At 42.0% G+C, this 21,328-nt stretch overlaps 1 protein-coding gene across 1 annotated transcript; it reads right to left on the bottom strand.

Annotated features, from left to right (window-relative positions):
* Window positions 1-4,954: 4,954 nt before the first annotated feature.
* On the bottom strand, window positions 4,955-20,326 carry LOC133982876 (zinc finger protein 516-like). Its single transcript, XM_062421726.1, has 4 exons — window positions 18,100-20,326; window positions 13,743-15,056; window positions 9,957-10,061; window positions 4,955-5,533 (listed from the first exon to the last, which is right to left on the bottom strand). Exons 1-4 carry the CDS (start codon window positions 19,862-19,864, stop codon window positions 5,334-5,336), a joined length of 3,384 nt encoding a protein of 1,127 aa, XP_062277710.1. The 5' UTR covers window positions 19,865-20,326; the 3' UTR covers window positions 4,955-5,333.
* Between the last annotated feature and the right edge of the window lie 1,002 nt (window positions 20,327-21,328).

Here is a 21,328-nt window from a genome sequence, read left to right as displayed (position 1 = left end):
ATGCTGGCTCCAATTTATTCTTGTCATTTTTTCAATTAGTCATTATGGTCTAAATCATTAAACTCAGGTCATCTAATAAGTGAACCTGTGGTCATTTTGTAAATGATTGCTCCATTAATAAGATTTGAAGACCTATAGTAGCTTTGATGTCTGCCATATGGGCATTGACTGACAGCTGTGATTGACAGTTGGCTCACCTGCTGCTCTACCCAGCTCTCGCACTGAGTGAGACTATTGTTTCAATATTTTGGTAAGTTTAATGGTACTTGATTATGACATCTGCCCCGTCAAGTGCACACCACTCGTATTCTGTAGTTTTTACTTTGGTCTGCAGTACAGGCCATGTATCTTATTTAGAAGGTCCTGGCTCCAAAAAGATGGGACTGACCATAAGCAGCAACTCTGAGGTACAAACCAGCTCTAATGCAATCCAGTGAGTGACATCGCAACTTGTTACGTCCATCTTTATATTCAGTCCATGGACTGGAGCCTTATCTCAGATTATATTGTGTGAAAGGCAGTGACAGTTCACCTGACTTGCATGTGTTTGACCTGTGTGTGGACACCAGAGCACGCAGAGAAGACCACAGTAAACACATGCAGATCATGAAAACACCTATTTGTTTTGGGAAAAAATGACCCCTCTGTTGCAAGCTAACAATGATAACCTTAAGACAACTTTAGGGTCTTAAATTATATCAGGGGTAGTTTTAAAAATAAAAGTTTAATTGTGAGAGAATAAAATTATACAGGCTTTTCGTGTACTGTAGTTATTTCCAGGCAGGACCATTCAGCATTCAGGATCCATTGTTTCAAACCATATGGCAGACGATAAAAGTTCTGATAAGTTGTCTGGGATTTACAATGTTAGGACCAAAGTATCAAAGGATTTTGTTCTTCAAAATGTTTCTACTTCTTTGCTGCTGTGCATGGATCACACATTTTGTTCAAATTGTTCTCGCATTAAATACGATTTGTTATATACCATAAAGGCTGCCTTGTGTTTTAATTTGCATGCAATTAAGTAATTAACATAAGTCAGGGGCGTTAAGTAAAAAGAAATGTTTGGCAAGTCATTCACTGGTAAGGAAAATATATTCAGGTGCTGTTGGGGTTGTATTGGTAGTAGTGATGCTGACACAGGTATTATTTGGTACCAGTTTTTGTAAAGTCTTATGTATAATGTCTGTCTCTTGCTGTTTCCTATTTAATATTATTTTTGATATACCAGCATAGCATGGGTACACAGTGCTAACAGTAACAACAGATGACAGTGAGTGACCATGGCAAAAGTAAGTCCTGTGTGAGATGCAGAAGAATACAAAAAAAACCCCCCAGTTATTCATCTTGTCAATATTCAGAGCCAGTGTACTGTACCGCCTTGTTCTTTGTAAAGTTCACACCAGCAGTGGGAGTAACAAAGCAAAGCAAAATCTCAAACCTGTGAACCTGTGAAGCTTTTTCATCTACACATGGATGTGTTCAGTCACGGCGGCGGAGGTAAATTTAAAACAAACAAGCAAAACCAGATGAAACAGCGCCAACAGGTGCCATTTTGTGTGTCTTTATTGTGGACATGACATTACATCTTTTTGAAATGATGTACAAAAGTGTAACAGAACTGAGAATGGCTCAGACGAGGTAGAGCTTTCACATCGGCTTGCTGGCTTGAAAACTACACTGTATAAAAACAAACAACCCAGAAAAATCAAATTAAACAAACGCTCCTGTCTGCCTCGGTCCTCTTATCCTTTTTTTGAAGTGATAATAAATACAGATATCAACCAAATACATTTGGAATAATAATGTCTTCTAAGGTAAATTAATCATGAAGTTCATAACAAATAAAAAAACAATACGGACACAAATAATACAACTTAAGAGGCATGATAAAAACCAAACCAAAGAGAAAAGAACAACACCTACCAGCTCCTCTGGGAGGGCAGCCATGACTAGCTACGGAACAAATCCTACAGTTTAGCAAAAAAGAAAAGACACACTAGAAACACACTCTTACATATTTATGAAAAAATAAGCACTGCTGCACCTAGCATTATCAAACCTTCCATGAGGAAACATAGCTAAAAAAGCTGTGCCACACAGCTGTCACAGAACAAATCATTTGTCATTAAAATCTATGGAATCATCCTAACAAAAAAACAAAACAAAAAAACATCTAAACCAGAAATGACACGGAAGTGTATTAGCCGGCACCATTAAGATGACATTCTCAAAGAAACCTTAGCTAGAATTGGACAAAATGAGAACAGTTAAAGCAGTAACCTAGTCTAAGTGCACTAGTAATGCCATTTGGTTTCTACCGCTGTATATAAAGGGTTTGGTAAGAGTGGATTACAGATATACAGTTTATATTACATACACTCACTCCTGCTTCATAGTTTTTCTAAGTCACACTTCGGAGTACAAATTCATAACTGAGGAGTTAATCTTAAAGGGAATTCTGTACAACATTGGTATTAGTACTACACTACCTCGAAGGCTAGAGTATCCATTTCAAGTATTTTCACTACCCACACCTTCAGTTTACACATTTGTGTATTATTAGGCATATTCAAGCACACGATATTGTATGCATAACTCAGCCACCAACTGGTATAACAACCATTTCATCATGTAAAAACCACTGAGGTCTCAAAATAGATGAGAAGTACAGTACTCTGTTATCTTTAACTGGTTTGAAATTTGATGCCATGTGTACAAAAATGTCTCCGCCAAATTGACAGATCTACTCTTGCTTCAATAAGTTTGAGCTGCTTCGAATGGCCTTTCTTTTCTTTTTTCTTTCTTTCTTTCTTTTCCTCATTGTGTGGAGGCATGGCTTTTTCAATCTTGGAGGCTGTTGAGGAGAGAAAACCACTGCGCACAGGACACAAAGAAAAAGCTCTCCTCCTAGCAAAGAACAGTCTCCACTTCATACCGACGTTGCAAAGGAGGTAGGCTAGTATACAAAGCATCTAGTGGGAGGCTGGAGTACACAGAAGTTAGTTGGCATCTTATACAGTATGCAGAGGTTTGAAAAGAATGCACGTACACACATAAATGCACACACATCCACCTGTGTTAAGGCTGTGACGGCTTTACCATTCAAAAGGCTTCAAAACATCTCCCGTCTTATCCCTGAACTCTCTGGAAGCCTGATCACCTGACCTCTGGCTGCCCTCTCTCTCTCTGTCTCTCTCTCTCTCTCTCTCTTTCTGTCTCACCTCCTACAATGCAAATCTTCACACCAGCCCTCAAAGATTAGAATGCCATTTTGGGAGTTCATTAGTCTGCTTATGTGCTAAATGTTAAATGTTTTGATAACAAAATCACTTCTACATGTCTGGTAGATTGTTCTGTCCAACGTGCATGATAATATACAGTGAATTATAAATGACAGCTTTAAAATTCATTCATTAAAGTGAGCGAACCAGCTTAAAATGATCCTAGTCACATGCTCTGGATCTCAAATTTCTGGGCTCATGTCCACCTTAAATGAATCCTTTGTCACATTTAATATGTGTGTGTCATGAGAAGTTCAATCAAAGCGCTTTTCCCTTCTCAAGATGTTTCAATTGAGTAACTTTCACAGGCCTGAAGGTGAAAAACTATCGGCTATTTTAGCAGCAATAAAAGATATGATTGGGAAAAGTCGGAAAAAACTGAATAGAATTTTGTGTAAAGAAATAGAATTTTGATTTTCTTCTACCCCATTAATCATTTCTTGAACCTTCTGATTTCCATGGCAACCCCTTTTGACCTTTCTTGCCCTAAGGTATAATGTGATGCTGTTTACCAGAGAGGCCGAGATGATTTTGGCACAAAAGCCTTCATCACATATTAGATAAGAAGATCAACAAGCCAATAACTCTATGTTGTACTTTGGCAAAGAGAAATGAATGCATGTTTGCTGGCTAACATTAACAGTACCATATTCTCCTTTGTTGAGAGTTTAATTTGTGCAATCCACAGCTGAGCTCACATCCTCCTGCCACTCCCACAGTCCTGGAGTCAGTCTAATTCAAAGTCAGAAGTGTCGGTGTCGGAAACACTCCTTAATATCAAGGAGTTATGGAGGAAAACTGCTTCTGCTCAGTCCCTTCCTCTTAAATGGACAATAATTGAATGACCATAAAAATGGTATGCTCATTTATATTGGCTATTAAAAATGCACACTCTTTTTAATGAGCACTAAAGCAGACACCCCCATTAGCGTTCTCTCTCTCTCTCTCTCTCTCCCCCCCTCCCTCTCTCTCTTTCTCTGATTCCTACCTCTCTCTCTCTCACTCCCTCTCCTAATCATCAGCAGCACAGCCTCTGAGTGGTCACTGCACTCTTAACATTACACTTTGGAGTGGAGGGAGTATAAGTTTAACACACATACACACACACACACACACACACACACACACACACACACACACACAGAGACAGATGCAAGCCTTCATCTTCATAAACCCAGAGGAGACAAACTTGCAACGTGTCAGTTGACTGTTGATGGATTGCAGAGTATCTTCTCTCTCATCTCAGTGCTGTGGATAGGATGATTGGTGTCCTGAGGAATGCACAAGCTTTTATACAATAAAGAAAAAAAAGAGGGAGAGGGAGGCAACTACAACAGCCATGCAATCCCACAGTTTTTGATTTAAATTCTAGCATTCCACTTCTTTTCATAAAACGTTGCCCGTATAGATGCAGCGGGCAACTTTACGTCGGTACCTCCACTTTGTCTGTACCTCCAAAATGGCAGCAGGAGGTAACTCTTTGAATTCATGGGATTCTATATTCAGAAATCCTTTAAGGTGACGTAAACTACACACAACCTGCTCATTTCTGCCAACCTTCATACTACCGACGACTAAGAGAAGCAAAAGATTGAAAGTCGGTGAGTCCAGCTTTCCTGCTTTAGGTTTCACTTTTCATTTCTACTACATGATGAAAAATCCTCACCTGTGTGCACACCTGACACCTGAATTTCTAACAGCAGAACTTCACCAGAAATGTTTTCCATTAACACATAAGACACTCTTCTTCTGCTGCAGAACCATTTTGTGATTTTTTTTTTTTAAATCGTCTAGAACAGCTTTATCTAGTTTTTTAAAAATAAAATAAAATCCATAAACTACAAGAACCTTCATGGTAGAAAAAGCTTCCAAGTCCACTGGTCATTAAAGGATGTTGGGGGAGAGGAGAGGAAAAGGTGCGCAGGCTTGTCACCCAAAAAGTCAGTTGCGAGTCTTGGGTCCAGTCCAGTTTTTTTTTTTAAAGAAATGATGATGGTGATTCCCTGACTAGCCTGGTCCCAAGTCCAGATCCCGGTCTAAAGGAAAGGTCTACTGTTGCTGTTGTTGTGATGTTGGTGGGTGTTTGGCAGCCAGCGCTACTTGCTCCTCCTGGCTCAGTAGCAAGGTCCTTGTGTCTGGGTACTGGCTGTTGTCAAAAGGCATATGGTGGACACTCTGGACGTGCGTCTTTAGGTTCCCTTTCTGAGATGCTCGGTATGGGCAGAGCTGGCAGCAGAATGGCCTCTCCCCTGAGGAACACACATACACACAAAGTGGAAAGGTCAGATGGAGGCTACTGGTGACGTCACACACAAAAGGTTTTTTAATATAGTGGCGATTTAAACAAGACAACAACAAAAAAACGTGAACCACAAATGAGACTGGCTGCAACAACAAAAAAAGGGGGAGAAACAAGCAAACATACAGACAAACATAAACCAAGACACATGATGGCATTGAATTAGAAATAGGGAGACATTAGCAGGTCAAGAGTAGCATTCACGTTTCATTTTTTGCATATGTAATTTCACTTAAAAAGTTAACTGCTTTTCTTTCATGACCCAGTTGGACTGTTTCTTCCTTTATCTTTCCTGCGACCTGTCTGAACAGTCCTACTTTTGTCTCTGTGTATTTCTTTCAATCAATCAGGCCACCTTATACCCACCACACACACACACACACACCCTACCCTCTCTACTCTCTCTTCTAATTAGAATGACCTACAATGGCACAGACACCTCGGCGAAAAAGTAAAAAAATAAATAAAACAAATAAGCAACACACACCTGAATAAAACAAATGAGATTGCCATTTAATTGCACCTAATTATCATTTTGATAAATGGAAGAATATCAAAGCGGGGGAAACAAATGACTCCCCGTGCCCCTCCCCTGCACCCCTCTCCCTGAAGAAGAAACAGGGAAATATAGCTGTTATCATACATCATCAGAAACACAACGGAGAGAGAAAGAGAGAGAGTGTGTATGTGTGTGTGTATGTGTGTGTGTGTGTGTGGGGGGGGAGGGGGGGAATGGGGGGAGAAAGAGAGAGAGATAAAAACAAAAAAGGTATAATTAATCACACAAAAATCTAAAAAAACAAAAATAAAAAAAAACAGCTGGAAATACGAGGCGAGGGGGTGAGACGTGAGAGGAAAGCGAGAACCTCCACGACACCGTCCTGCGAGGAAACATCGCTGACGGGACCGGTGCACTACATTATACTAAAGGTTATCGTCACCGTAAAGCAGCGTCAACACTACATCTAATTGGACCCCTCTGCCGCGCCTGCTCCCATCATTCATAGCGTGCGGTAAATCTGAGTCCATGTGGGGGAGTGCGTGCGTGTGTGTGTGATGTGTGCGATTAATTAAGATGGAGGTGCAGCGTGTAGAACCCAGTTCTCTCAGAATGTCAAAGCAGAACAGATTTACTCTTCTTTCCCCTTTGACTCAATTCGTGTCTCTATGACTGACTGTCAAGACAATGAAAAGACAGTAGATGTTCCTGTAGGTGCCACTCTCTTTTTTAGCCACGCATCTGTTACCCTATATGCAGGCATTTCTATTAAAGGTGGAAATCATTTTGCAGACTTGAATCATTTCATTCAGTTTCAGTAAGCAATTACATGCTGGGACGATGGACACGGACTATGTCAGTTCACAACAAAACTAGGCCTATATACAAGTGCTATTGATCAAATTAATGATTCCACAGACTCTCATTCACAACAAAGTTATGACATAATGATTGTTTCTGTAGCTTTAGCAGCCTTTCAGTGAGACTTTAATGAAGATATAACTTGTGTATCACTTGCTGAATTGGCAACAGTGCTGAGTCAGTTCATTTTTAATATTCGGTGTCAAAGATTTGTTAACACCTCTAATTTACAGCTGAAACCTCCCAAAGTGTCAACTGTCATTCGAAATTTAGAAAACAAACACACTCAACACGCACCTTGTTTTCACCTTTGTTGCAATGCAGCAATATCGCTAGTCAATTATGGCTTATCTCCATAAGTGAAGTAGGGCGTTGTTTTCAGAAATTTAAATTGAATTCACTGACAGTTGAATGCTGTGAATTTGAAATTTTAGCTACAGAGGTCTGTGTGTAGGATGACTCTTCAAGCTTAATCCTCCAGTACTTCCTCAGGCTTCTGGTGCTTTGAAGGGTTTTTTATGAACTAGCTACAGACTGTTAAATCAATTTGTAGCAGGAAACAATTGAAATGGTTAAATCTACCAAAGAGTCACTGAAATACCAGTCTTCCTAAATTACCATTGGACATGGTTACAGATTTGATCATATATATGTAAGAGTGCAGACAGAATCTGTAATTTACTGAGAGAAAGTGCAATCTGGTTTCACTACAGTCAATGTTAGTCACTTACAACTAAAGACATAAAAGTCACTGCTTAACAATGTGTATTTGACTTTATATGGGATAAGGAATAAAGGGATTCATAAGCTTCGGGTTTCTCCCCCCCCCCCCCCCCCCCCCCCGCCATTAATAAAAGAATAATTTATTCCTCAAGTGTAATTGAAACATAGTAACATTAATGTTTGCCAAGCAAAACTGAGGTGTTTGGAATGACAGTACTGATATGTATACTAGATACACATGTTAATGGCAGGTGTGATCCTGAAAAAAAAAGAAAAAAGAAAAAAAAAGATGTGAGAATGCCAGGTGTTAATGCCAGGTGCAGAGTAAGCCACATGTGACGGTTACACATACAATTAAATTAAATAAAAAAACACACACTCAACAGGATGAGGTGGGGGTGACTGACACTGACACACATGCGAAGGTGAGACAATAATAAGAAGAAACATGCAAAAGCAATGAGGGAGCCGAGTGATTAGCCATTGTGCCACATACTTGTTTGGGAGCTTCAGAAGCGGTGGTGTGAGCGTCAGTACCTCTGTGGAGTCCGTTAAAATCAAACCCAACTGTTGGGGGGAGAAGGAAGAGGAGGAGGTGGAAGAGGAGGAGGTGGAGAAGGAGGAGGAGGAGGAGAGGGGAGGAAGGGGAGGAGGGCATTCGGTTAAAAGCTCTACCAGATCCACACAAGCATATTGTTTTCACTCCACCACCACCCACAGTAGCATTTGCCACCAGCACCCTTGCTAATAGAGAGGGAGCTGGCAGTTGATGATGATGGTGATGATGGTGGTGATGATGGTGGTGATGATGATGGTGATGGAACCTGGTGGAGGCAAGTCAGTGATTTAATATGACGCATGTTAATAGAGGCCTTGGGGTGGCTGGCCTTTTCGGCGTGTGCACGTCCATGCTGAAGACAACCGCTGGTGACAACATTAATTACAGCCTCGCCGAGTGTTTACAGAGAGTGTGTGTGTGTGTGTGTGTGTTAATGCAGGGTGTGTGTGTGTGTGTGTGTGTGTGTGTGTGTGTGTGTGTGTGTGTGTGTGTGTGTGTGTGTGTGTGTGTGTGTGTGTGTGTGTGTGTGTGTGTGTTTACAATAAAGCTTGGGGGAAGCTGAGCACTGCATCACTTACCATTTGGCCTCTGTCACTTAGAATCACTGGCTGTGCCACATATCATTCACACTCTCCATAAAGAAGCTACTTATCTCACTGTCTACTGTGATCACTGCCGGCTCGGCTGATGGACGTGACAGGACAGGAGAGGGAAGAGGAGCAGGAAGGAAGGGAAAGGAGGAAAGAGCAAGTGGAGAAAAAGCATGGCAAAGTTGAAGAGAAGAGGAAATAAGAGAGAAGAGGAAAGAGAAGGAAGAGAGGAAAGGAAAGCGAGGGGGAAGTAAAGGGAAAGTAAAGAGAAGAAGCAGAAAGTTGAGGATAAGGGAGGATGTCTAAATAAGCTGTTTAGTGAATGGCATCGGGACACATGCAAATGGATTCATAAGGCTGACGTGTACAAATGCTGTTCTGCTTCATTAGAATGCGCAAATCCATCTCTCTAATTGACAAGCGATTAATAATGTATACAATTTGTCACAGGTCAGTATCTGGAGCAAATCATGTTTCAGTTTAAAAAATAGAGACAGCTGCCCAGCCCAGGGCGGGGAAGGGCTCACAAACTGGCTGTCACACGCAACTGAACAAAAAGATCTGTTTTGATTTATTTTGGAAAAACGCGAGGAAGTAGCGGAACCTAAGGAGAGTCAGACAATGAAATATCGCCGAGCATGTGTATCCCCGTGCATATATTCTCTATATCTCATGCGAGTGTCTGTGGGTGGATGAATAGCTGCGAGGGCAATGATGTGTGTGCACGGGTGGCACGTGAATGAGTGACTGTTGAAGGAGCGGCCGAAAAAATGGGAATATCTAGTAATACATGAATAACAAGTAGCTAATCAGGTCGCTCTGCAAGCTTAAGCTGAATGCTGGACTTTTCTTATATACTGTACTATAGTGCCGTTGCTGCTCCTCTTTCCTTATGTAGTTTGTGCTCTAATTATAATTATTTTACGATTTTTGTGACCATTTAACCTCTGTGACAGGTCCTTCACGAGACTTTGAAAACTTACATTGAATGACAGTTTCTTTGGCCTCCTTAAATCTCTGATACACTGTAATATATAAACATCCTTTTTATGTGTTTTTAGTGTTTCCATGATGTTGTATGTGTGTGTTGTGTTCACCATTTGTGTGCTTTTGTGTGTCAGTGTGTAATGGCTCTATTTACCTGTATGGGACCTCATATGAGTGCGCAGGTGGCTGGGCTGACTGAAACTCTTTCCACACTCATGACAGAAATACTGCCCTTGCCGCATGAGAGACCTCAGCATCCCTGTTAACACACACACACACACACACACACACACACACACACACACACACACACACACACACAAGACAAGACACACAACCACACAGGAATTAATAGAAGAACGATATCATAAAACAACACTGGTTCTAATAGGTTCACATCACAACAGTTTACAACAGTTTTAAGGTATGAATCTAACATATCACATGTAAGCAGATTCAGCTGTGGATACAGTAGTTTTAAAACTTTAAAATGCTATGGATTTTAATTTCTCCACATTCTTACAGGACAAGTAAGTTGATTGTCAAACTAAAGTTGGCCTTTCTTTCTGTTCCCAGTTTCATCTCAGCAGATAAAGTTGATTAAAAAAAAGTTTTTACCCTGTGAACAATACTAACTCCTGGAGAAAAGTACATTCAAAACATATGCAGTGTTTCAGGAATATAATTTTTACTTAAATTTGAAGTTAAAAATCGTGCTTGCTTTTAGCACTCATATAAAATCTGAATTTAATTAACCATGAGACTGTTCAAAGGTTAAAACATTTTTAATGCCAAAATGAAAAGAATTTACACTTTCACATATGAGGGCCAATGTGTCCTAAAAACAAATATGCTATAAAGTCACATTTCACATATGACTTTTTCTGTGAAGAGTAGGGGGAAAAGGTGGACATCAGCATCAGTTTATTTCATAACAGAAGACATTTTCACGTGCTGGTGTTTTCGATTGAATGAAGTTGTAAAGGTCAGTAATGGTTCAGAAAGCGAATGGGTGTACAAGCACAGAGTCTGGCTGGAGCCGTGGAGGTAGGTAGCGTCAGTAGTGGACTAGCGCAGGCATCATTAGTATGTCTAATGTGTCATTATGAGCGGCTAGCTCCAGGGGCTGGACTGCAGCTGTCACACAGCATCATCTCAGAAGCTGACAGCCAGACACACACCGCACACACACACACCGCATAAATTACAGGCAATTAAAACGCCCCGGCTGTGATGTGCCCGCTCCGCTGCCCGTGTGTCACATGTCAGGTGTGTGTCTGTGTGTGTATGTGTTAGAGTATGAGTTGTATGTGTGTTTGGGTCCAAGGGAGGAATGTGAGGCACAGACTGTTGCACACACTGGCTACCTTTACACACACACACACACACACACACACACACACACACACACACACACACACACACACACACACACACACACACACACACATAGACAAACACAATGCAACAAACACAATGCAACAAACACAAATGTACGTGCACTTTTGCATGTTAATGGCCCTACATGGCAAAAATAAGTAATTTGTTGAATTTGGATTACTTCAAAACTGTTACATTTTGTCACGTGACATGACCAAGCGTAAAATCACTTTCTTAGAGGAGAGGTAAAGAGTGAAGAACTTTCTTTCCCTACCACAAATATTTATGACAAACTTTGAAAACTGCTGATGAATGCTTTCCAGTGTACATACCTGACACCACAACTGAATTTGTGCAAATAGGATGAATGGACAGCACCTAATTTTTTGGCATCTGTCTGAAAATATGACTAACGCAATCATGTGATATTGAAACCTCCTTGAATTACCTACTTTATTTACACCATGACATGCAGTGGAACATACTTGTTCCACTGCATTGAAATATTTACAATGCTACACAGATTAAGGTTACGACCAATTTAAAAAACAAATGAAACCCTGGGAAAATCAACTAATTCTTAAGCGAACACAGCTAATGAGAGTACTGAAACTATAATAAGGCACTTTAAGAAAATGTTCCACCAGGAATTTAATTGTAAAGCAACATGAATGCCCAACTGTATTTGGTAAAGCAGACAGAATGCATATTGCGTGCCTGAAAGAGCAGCTTTTTAGCATTAAGAAACCTGTTGTTGTATGGCAAAGACAACTGGGATGACTGTATATAAGGCATTTAATTTTTTATAATTTAGATAAAATAATAAAAACCTGTCACTCATGTTATCATCATGATTTTTTGTGTGTGTGTCAATGTCAGTGACAGCAGCAGGAGGAAAAGGTGGTTGGTTGGATCCATCCATCTGATGATATTGTGAATACTACTACACACATGTACACATATGCATGCATACAAACACAAACACATGCACTCCTGACCCCCCTGCTGACAGATAACAGGCCTGGGGGGTTGGGGGTGCTTTAGAGGAGGGTGCCTACCCCACAAACCCCCACCAGACACATCAACACCCCAAGCTTTATGGCTGGCATATACCTGGGCAGTGCCCACTGGTTGTGTGTATATGTGTGTGTGTGTGTGTGTGTGTGTGTGTGTGTGTGTGTGTGTGTGTGTGTGTGTGTGTGTGTGTGTGTGTGTGTGTGTGTGTGTGTGTGTGTGTGTGTGTGTGTGTGTATGCGTGTGGAAACGGGGGGATTGGAAGGACACAGTGGGACAAGGAGGACAGGGAGGCAGAGGAGGTGACAGAGAGTGTCTCTGGCAGCCCGACTGCTGGCCTCTGGATACTCTACTTCTACTTCAGGCCGCCAGCCCTTCTCACTGATGCACTAATGAAAGACAAGACAGAGCTGGACGGAAAACACAGGCAGACACACACACACTTATACACATATTGCAGAGAGAAAGGGAGAAAGATTCAGTTGCTCAAAAAAGGTCACTTTATAGCATGTGACTCAAAGGGCTAAGGCGTATCGTGACGATATGCGCCTGGACGGGTGACAGCGATGTCATGCGTCTGCTCTGGGGCTGTTGTCTTTGACCCCTGGCTCCATACAGCCCCACTTGACCTAAGAGACACAACTGAAAATGGGTAAATAATACGGATGTTCGGTAATGACCATTTCCAAAGCAGCTGGTGGGGTAATTATTCTGTCTCATCTCTCGCTTTGCCTCTTATGTTCCCTCTCTCTCTGTTTTGCCTCCCTCCATTCGCATCTGTGCGAGTCTCTCATCAGGCAGAGCCGTGACCTAAACAGTTTGTGACAGCTTTCTGGGAGAGTGGAGCTGGAGACTAGGCATGCCTCGCAGACCTGAGAGCAGCAAAGGTTCTCTCACGTCTTTTACAGAAAAATAAATAAAAAAATACATACACACACACACACACACACACACACACACACATACAGACACACTTCTTTTGCATCTAAAAAAAAACAAGCACATATGGACACACATGCTGCCCCAGATACAGCCTTTTATCATACCTCCCAAACATGCAAGTGCACATGTGTGTGCTCATTCAATGGATTCCTTCATTATTCAAAACCTTGTCAGAGTGCAGCAGTGAGTGTCTGTCAATCACTTTCTACCAGATGGTGAGTTATTGTGTGAGATAGAGTCAGTGTGTGTTACAGAGGGTGAATACAGTATGTGTACCTGATTGAAGAGAGATCATACGTTCAGTGTTGGTCTACGTGACTGCTTGTGTCATTCATGATTTAGCATGTCAAGTCCAGTCAATTATACTCATATCAACAGCTCAAGAACAAACGCTCAGTCAACTCCTGACATTTCGCATTTTCACTAAAGTCATGACCCTGTAGGCATTTTGTAAGTAAGCTGCTGATGATGAGCGATATCACAAAGAGCCTCTTCTAAATTATGGTATTAAAAAGACTTTCACAAAAAAAAAAACAATTCAGTGTATATTGTGTTTTTTGTATTTCGCAATTTTGGATTGTGTCACTGAAAATTGTCTCCTTACCAGTGGGATCCAACAGGGCATTGGCTGTACCCCAGCGGTGGTAGAGGGCAGCCAGTTCATGGGGGCTGTAGTTTTTGAGGAAACTGAGGATGTCAGTTGGCATTTCCGGTGTCTCAGCGATTGGCTCCTGTTTCACATCTCCACGAGCTTCCGAAGGCAAAGAAGAGGAGGAGGAGGAATTCTGCAGTGTGCCTCCATGTGCCTGGGAAGCTCCGTAGTTGTGTCCTGCTGTGGAGCTATGAATGATGGCACTAGGCCTTGTAGCATTAGCCCGGCCCTGGCTGTGGGAGTTGGGTAGTGGCTGATGAGGGGAGCCCCTGGCTCGGCTGTACTCCGCTAGACCATGTTTGCTGGACAGCATGAAGCCCAGGCCCTCCTGAGGCATCAAGTAGCGGTCTGCCATCCTGGAGGCTGGAGCAGAACTAGGGCTTGGGGCTGAAGAACGTGAGAGGGTGCCAGTGCTCTTCTCTAAGGAGCTGGAGGATGAGCTTCCCCGAGGGTAAATATTTACTTTGGGTCTGAAGCGAGAAGGATGACTCTGGTTCTCCATGTGTCTGACACTGCTGCTGCTGCTGCTGCCTGGCCGTACAGGGACTCTCTGAGTTTGGGTGCCTGGGGTGGATGAGGAACCCCTTGAGAGCGAGGAAGAGGGGGAACCGGATGATGATGGCATAGCTGCTTGACCGCCTGGCCTGTTCTTCTTTAGTGCCTCACTGGAATAGTTCGGGGGGCGCGTACGTTGGGCACGCATCAGTGGTGGCAGCGGTGGACACTCCTTCCCCTCCAGGACTGGCGGTGGACCAGTGCGTCTCTTAGAGGATAACAAGCTGTCCCTTGAGCCCTTGGAGTTGTTTTTCAGGGCCCATTTAGGAGCCAGATTGGAGCTACTACTGTTGATACGGTGAGCCACAGTCTGGTGCATCCACAACACTTCAGGGTAGCGAGTGGAGTGGGAGCAGAAGGAGCACTTGTGGTTGGGGAGGATCTTCCTGTCCAGGCTGTGCTGTGAGGCTGTGCCCCTGTGGCCCTCAGACCTCACACATAGATCTACAGGGGACATGCTCGGATCAAGTGGTGAGGATCGAGCTAAAAGGTAAGCAGGAGAAGATGCAGAGTTGTTCATCCCATGAAGAAGGGCTTTCTTTAACTTGGGGTAACCACTGGGGGTGCCTCTGTCAGAGCTGGAGCTAGGGCTGGGAATGGGGCTGGGTCTGTCACCAGGTGCAGCCGGGTGTTGGACACGAACATGAGTAAGATAGGCCTGTGACTCTGTGGTAACAAAGTCACACAGGCTGCAGATGTAAGGCTTCTCATCTGTAGAGAAGAGAGATGAAAACATGAAGATCAATGACTGAAACAAATCCAGATTATACTCTTTTAAGAGCTCATTACTTCAATTCACTGTGCAAGTTATTTCAACCAAATGTAATTTTGGTGAACAGCCACCAGGGTGCAGTATTGACCAGTACTCCCATTACTTGCCTTTTCATTTTACATGTGAACATATCCTGAAATCAAACTATTACTTCAACTATTTTAAGACATATCAACACAAAAGAGAAAACAATTAATATTCAGGTCATCCTTAGATATTGTTGCATAGATTTGATGTCTGCTCAGTGATTAACTGGAATGAATACTACTTTTGAAAGAGTTGTCACATTCACTTTGTAAAGACCTTGTCAGAGTAGTGTTGAATCATTTTTAAAGTATTTTTTGGGATATAAGATATGTCATACCATATGTCAATATATTGCAAAATAATCACAAACTATCACTATCAAACACAACATAGAGTTTAATATCCTATTTGACACTATAACATCAAAAATGTAGTATTATGAGCTTACAAGTTTGTATTTATTTTACTATACTAGATTACATTAGATGGCTCAGATGTTCACTGCATTGAGTCAACATTGGTGATTCCTGAAGTGCAGCTTTATTAATTCCCCACAAGGTGGCGTATATGTCCCATTTTTCTTAAGTGAATTCTACTGTTGGTTACTGGAAAACTTTCATCTGTGAATCTGAGAATGAGAACAAGGATTTAAATATGAATAATAAGTATAGTGAGTGTAGTAATTGTATTCAGTAGTTGTCAAACGGTTATAAGACAAATCTATGTAAAACATGAAAATAGTGAAAATGTATTTCAGATGATTGATTTTATTTTGTTTTTTAAACTGAAACAAACAAAAACCTAATTTCATGGAGCATTATGTCATCCTACACACATATGAAGGCTCCCATGATCTAATGCATCAGATACTGTAAGTAGCATATTATTGTACTCTCTACTACCCCTCCCCTGTTTTACAACAACACCAGTAACCTGCCATCTGTTTTTCATTTGGCTTCCTGTTGGCAACACTGGCCAACACACACACAGCTCAGCCTCTGCCAAGGTGAAGCCCCGCAGCTGCACGGGCAGTTTAGTAAGCAGGGTGGTTAGATTGATGTGTACTGTTTATCAGGCCAATACAGGTTACCAAAGTTAGTCCATTTTTTATAAGCAATATTTTATCTCATGACAATACCACAGAGTAAAATGGCATTAATCTAGAATCATTATAACTGATTTGTCTAAGAGCTCATCACTTTGGTTTATGCATGTGTATGCTGTCATTTTGCATTTGCATTCACAAAAAGGAGCTAAATGGCTGTAAGGTACATCAAAGTATTTGGAACTAGTGTGCCCTCTGATTGCTTGCATCCATTGGGAGGTGACTCTATAAATAACCAATCCCTCAGACATCAAGTAGCCTGGCTGGCTCGATGGTAAGAGGAGTGGATGAGTGACAGTGAAAGTGTCACAGGAGGTAACCTTCCAGATTAGGGAAGAGTGTGGTGGGACATGGAAGAAAAGTAAAGTGGAAAAGGGTGGATGGATGGACAGAGGTCTTTAAATCTCAACAGGAATATTTTTCTAGTAAACTATGAATTCATGGAATCTTTTTGTGAAAGTTGGCTCTGTCCCAAAAAAACCCCACAACTTTCTATTAAACATCAGCTAAAAACAATCTATAAATCCAGTCCACTTTTACTATATTTCTTGATGGCACAGATCTTTTAATAAACACCATAGCATACCTGGATTTAATTCATATTTGTTTCTCAGTAAATAATTACTGTACCAAAGTGTATATATTCAGAAAAAAGAGCTCAGACATCAAATGTAATTCCTGAAACCAGATACCAGGATATTCATTTCTTCCCATGGTTTTGGAGAGTGAACACTCTAGTCAATAGTGCATTGAATATTATAGAGGAAGCTATCCACAACTTTAACTGCTAAAACAAGGGTTGTCTTTCCACACATGCTAATAACTGGATGTTATACAATAAACAAAATAGTGGCATTGTTGATAGTAAAACAAAGACAGATTTTCATAGCAAAGGCATAAAAAGAGAGCAAAAAACATATTCTCACAGAGATAAGGGGGGTGAGGGGAGTTTCCTGAGACAGGAAGACCTGAAATAGCACACAGCTCGATCAGGCCTGAAGAAATGTTGCTGCTATTTTTGAATGTCTGTACTAACAGGGAAGAATGGAAACAATCACTACACTTCTCAGCACACTATCCTAACCTGTACAGTTGGTGTTTTGAATAGGTTTGGAAGTAAGAATACAAAAGCTAGAGAGCTTCCAAACACTCCATATACAGGAAACCTTCCTTATTTTTCAGCCATGATTATAGGTGTCTGTCCTCGCATGAGTGGGTTTTCTTTTTTTGCTCTGCAGTGTTTATTGGTTGTGGAGGTGAAAAAATGATAGGCATTCCAAAAATGCCCTCTCCTCTACTGACATGCCACTAAAAGGCACAGTTACATTTAACTGTAAACTTAATTGCTCTGTGATACAAAATAATTGCACTGTTATAAACCAAATTTGCAGTGGCAGTTAAAGTTTATTGACTATAGTTGATGTTATTTGTGTGCAGCACTCTATAAAAATAGAAATAAAAAACTCAGTCAGATTCAGATGTAGTTTTAACATTTAACCACATGGTGGCTCTAGTTCCCACTAAAAGGATACTGATGAGTTGAGGAACCACACTTAAACAAAGCACATTTCATCAACAGATGTTTACTACAGGGTGACAGAGTCAGATGCCTAGAGTGGGAGGCTTGTAAAGGGCTACAGTCATTTATGGCACTAAAAATCCTACAGCATGTGTTTCTATTGGTGGATGTCTTCAGCATACGTTTGCTTGTATGATATTTACATTTCTCCTGTCATCATTTGCTCGAAAATTAAGTAATTATCTTACAAGAGAGGAAGGGTAAAGGTTTAGATAGTCGTGGTGCAAATGAGCATCAAATTAAAAAATGTTTTGAATGAGTATGAACAAACCTGACAGCTCTCCTGAATTCGCGGTACCCATTTCGGAGGCCTGATCCCCAAGGGTAGAGGCTGGTGGAGAATCTCCATACCCCGGGGTGCTTGGCCGGCTTGGCGAGCCTGATTCTGGATCACTGGTGGAGCCCCATCTGTCATTTCTTGCAGTTCTTTCCTTCTCTCCCACAGATGCCCTGCCTCCGTCCCTCCTGTGGACCCGCTGGTGGACAATCATCTGATGACGACTGCGAAAGACCTTCCCACACTCAAAGCACTCATTAGATTTGGAAGATGCTTGAGACTGGGATGGTCGTCTTCGGTCCTGGCGAGATGAAGGTCGGTACTCAGAGTCACTGAGGCTCTCTGGTGTCCGGTCCCCTGAAGAAGCGTGGCTTCCCAAACCAGTGCTGCTACGTCGCCCTGAGCTGCGTTTTTCTTGGCCTTGCAGCACATAACGGCTGCTCTCCTTCTCAAAAACTACAGCTGCTCCAGCGAAGGCCTCCTCCCCCATACTTCCTCCACCATAGGAGGCCTTGTAACTAGGCTCAACAGGCTCCACAACTCTTCCCTTAGTGGCTAATTGCCAGGCCTGGTAGCTGCAAACTGGATCAAGCTCTGGGATTCTTTGACCCAGCATCTTTTTCTCCCTCTCCTCCTCTTCATCAGGAGTATTTTCCTGAACACCATGGAGGTTTAAGTAGTCAAGGAAACGTCTTTTAGCAGCTGGGGAGTCCTCATCATCACTGGGTCTGCATTGGTTCTGAGATTTCCTGTCAGAGCTGAGACTGTGGACTTTCTCATGGGCCCTTAGGCTATCTTTGTTGTGAAACAGGTTCCCACATTTGGAACACATTTGATATATGGATGTAATAGAGACCGAAACAATTTCAGGATCCTGGGCCACATCATTGATGGTGGCTGGATGCTCAGTTGAATCTGATTTTGGCCGAGACCTGGATTTGGTGTTGTGTGTTTTCATGTGAGATTTGAGAAACCAAGCTTCGCGGAACCTTCGTCCACAAATACGGCAGCAGTGGTCCAGGATCCCTGCATGTTTCTTCATGTGTGACTTCAAAAACCAGGCTTGGGTGAAAACCTGGCCACAGGTCTCACAAGGGAAGGTCCCATCATTCTGAGGTTGGACAACATCAGGTTCTGGCACAGCCTCTTCCTTAACATTGGTTTCCTCCTCTGTGTCTACTGTGATGTGGACCTTCTCAATGTGGCTGAGGAGCTGGTCTTCCCGATTGGCCTCGTAGCCACAAAGACGGCAACAGAAAGGCCGCTGGTCAGTAACAGACTTCTCTCGTTTCATGCTCCTCACAGGCACTTTCCTCCGACTATCCTCTGCACTATCACCATTGATCATCCGGTTACAGGCTGAGCTGCTCTTGGTTGGACTTGTGCCTCCATCAAGACCCTCTGAAACACTCATCTCTTCCTCCTCGCCCCCTCCCTCTTCATCATCATTGGAGTGATGGCTGGAGAGCGTGCCTAGTTTGTGGCTGCGGATGTGGACTTTAAGGTTGCCCTTCTGAGAGGCCCTGTGGTCACAGTAGGGGCATTTGTAAGGGCGTGCACCCGTGTGGCGCCTCATATGCTGTGACAAAGAGCTGAGGAATGGGTAGCTGCGTCCACAAATGTTGCAGTCAAATGCCCCAGGTATTTTGTCATTCTCACCCTCAACGTTGTTTCCAGGGTTGACTTTGTCTCCAGCTAGCTTCTCCTTCTGACCTACTGCCTGCGTCTCCATCATCTCCACACTGTCTCTGGGATTCATTGTACGAAGTAATCTACCCTATCTACCTGGCCTTTCACAAGCTCAATAAAACTTTAAACTATTGCTATCTGTAGTTGCACATCTAGTGATGTCTAGTGTGCCTTGGTCAGTAAAAATGCTATATGCATTCAGTCATCCAGAGATCAAGCTGCTAACACAACAGCTCATTTAGCACTGTCCAATTACTGCGGACAATACCATCTATCCATCTTCATCTACCACTGTCAGTGAATCAGTGACTCAAACTATGTAGTTGCTACTGGCACCAGGTAAAGCAACTTCTGTGGCTTTATCACTTATTTTTAAACATGTAGTAAAATGTAGTTAGTCTAAATATGTGAGGGCATGAAATGAGATTTCTGACTATCTTAGATTAAAGTGAAAGTTTGTTCTCAGTTTCAGGCCATCATTGTGTCAGTGGTAATGAGTTTTTGAGAGGTCTCTTCATCAGGGTAGCTAATCCGCCACACTTCTTTTATTCATTCCGTTGGCCTCTCTGTTCCATCTTCAGTTTTTACAAGTATCAGCAGTTTTAAGGTCATGCATAGCATCCACCTGCAAATGAAAAAGAAATAGAAAGAGGACAGGGTGAGAAAAGAGACAAAGAAAATGTTAGTAAAGCAAACCTATTTCAAAGACACAGTTTTTGCAGACACAGCAATAACCGTTTACATACACAGTTTAGCAAGCTAAGTAAGTAGGTGTACTATGAGCGTCATAATGGGATCTTGTTCCTCCCGCTGCTGGATAGGACTGGTATAGCATGATATTCCATTTATATGTTGTGAATTTCTTCCCTGGTGGCCCTCATTTGACTGATTGTGACAGTGTGGGTGGTGTGGTGTGGTGTGGTGTTGTGTTTGTTTGATCGGTCCTGTAGTCTTGTTTCTGCAACTTAATTTCTCTTACGTTTAGTTTTTGTTAATTTAGGTTAAAGGGAAGAGCCCGGATCCTACGGCTCTTTGTGGGCTAGTTGGATGTTTTCCCTTCTTTTTGTTCAGTTTGGCCAGCCCATCAGTCATGGTTAGAAATGGCTGGTTGTTTTGTTAATAAATTGGTTGTGTTTGTTTGAGAGAGAGTCGTAACAATCTACATATGCTTGTAATGAAGCTGGGAAAAAGGAAAAATAAAGACCTGACGTTGGTGATCATCAATTCACCAAAACCAATAAAAAAAAAAAAAAATGATTGTCTTTAGAAATGTGAATTTGTGCTTTTTGGGTAGGACAACAAAACTCACTTTATCTCCTTCTATTGTCAGATTGTTCATCCCTTCCTAAAATCCCAAATCCATTGTAGTTTGAAACACTTAAGTCATGTTGTAACATGTATCAATTTAATTTACCTCAACAGGATTTACATTAGTATAAATTGAGTGTAGGTGGGTTAATCCTCTTTAAATTTGTGTATGCACGTGCATGTGTGTGATTTTGCATTAGCTGTGCAGGGCTTGGGGGCTCTGACG

Source organism: Scomber scombrus, chromosome 7 (genome assembly GCF_963691925.1).
Source record: "Scomber scombrus chromosome 7, fScoSco1.1, whole genome shotgun sequence".
Classification (NCBI taxonomy): Eukaryota; Metazoa; Chordata; class Actinopteri; order Scombriformes; family Scombridae; genus Scomber; species Scomber scombrus.
The sequence above is the reverse complement of the archived record's forward strand: the minus strand, read 5'-3'. Positions and strand labels throughout refer to the sequence as shown.

Coding starts and splice junctions, on each gene's coding strand:
- LOC133982876 (XM_062421726.1), bottom strand. CDS start 19,864: ATGAATCCCAGAGACAGTGTGGAGATGATGGAGACGCAGGCAGTAGGT. Junction 15,057..18,099: donor GAATTCAGGAGAGCTGTCAG/GTTTGTTCATAC, acceptor TCTTCTCTACAG/ATGAGAAGCCTTACATCTGC. Junction 10,062..13,742: donor TGCCCTGTTGGATCCCACTG/GTAAGGAGACAA, acceptor GTGTGTTAACAG/GGATGCTGAGGTCTCTCATG.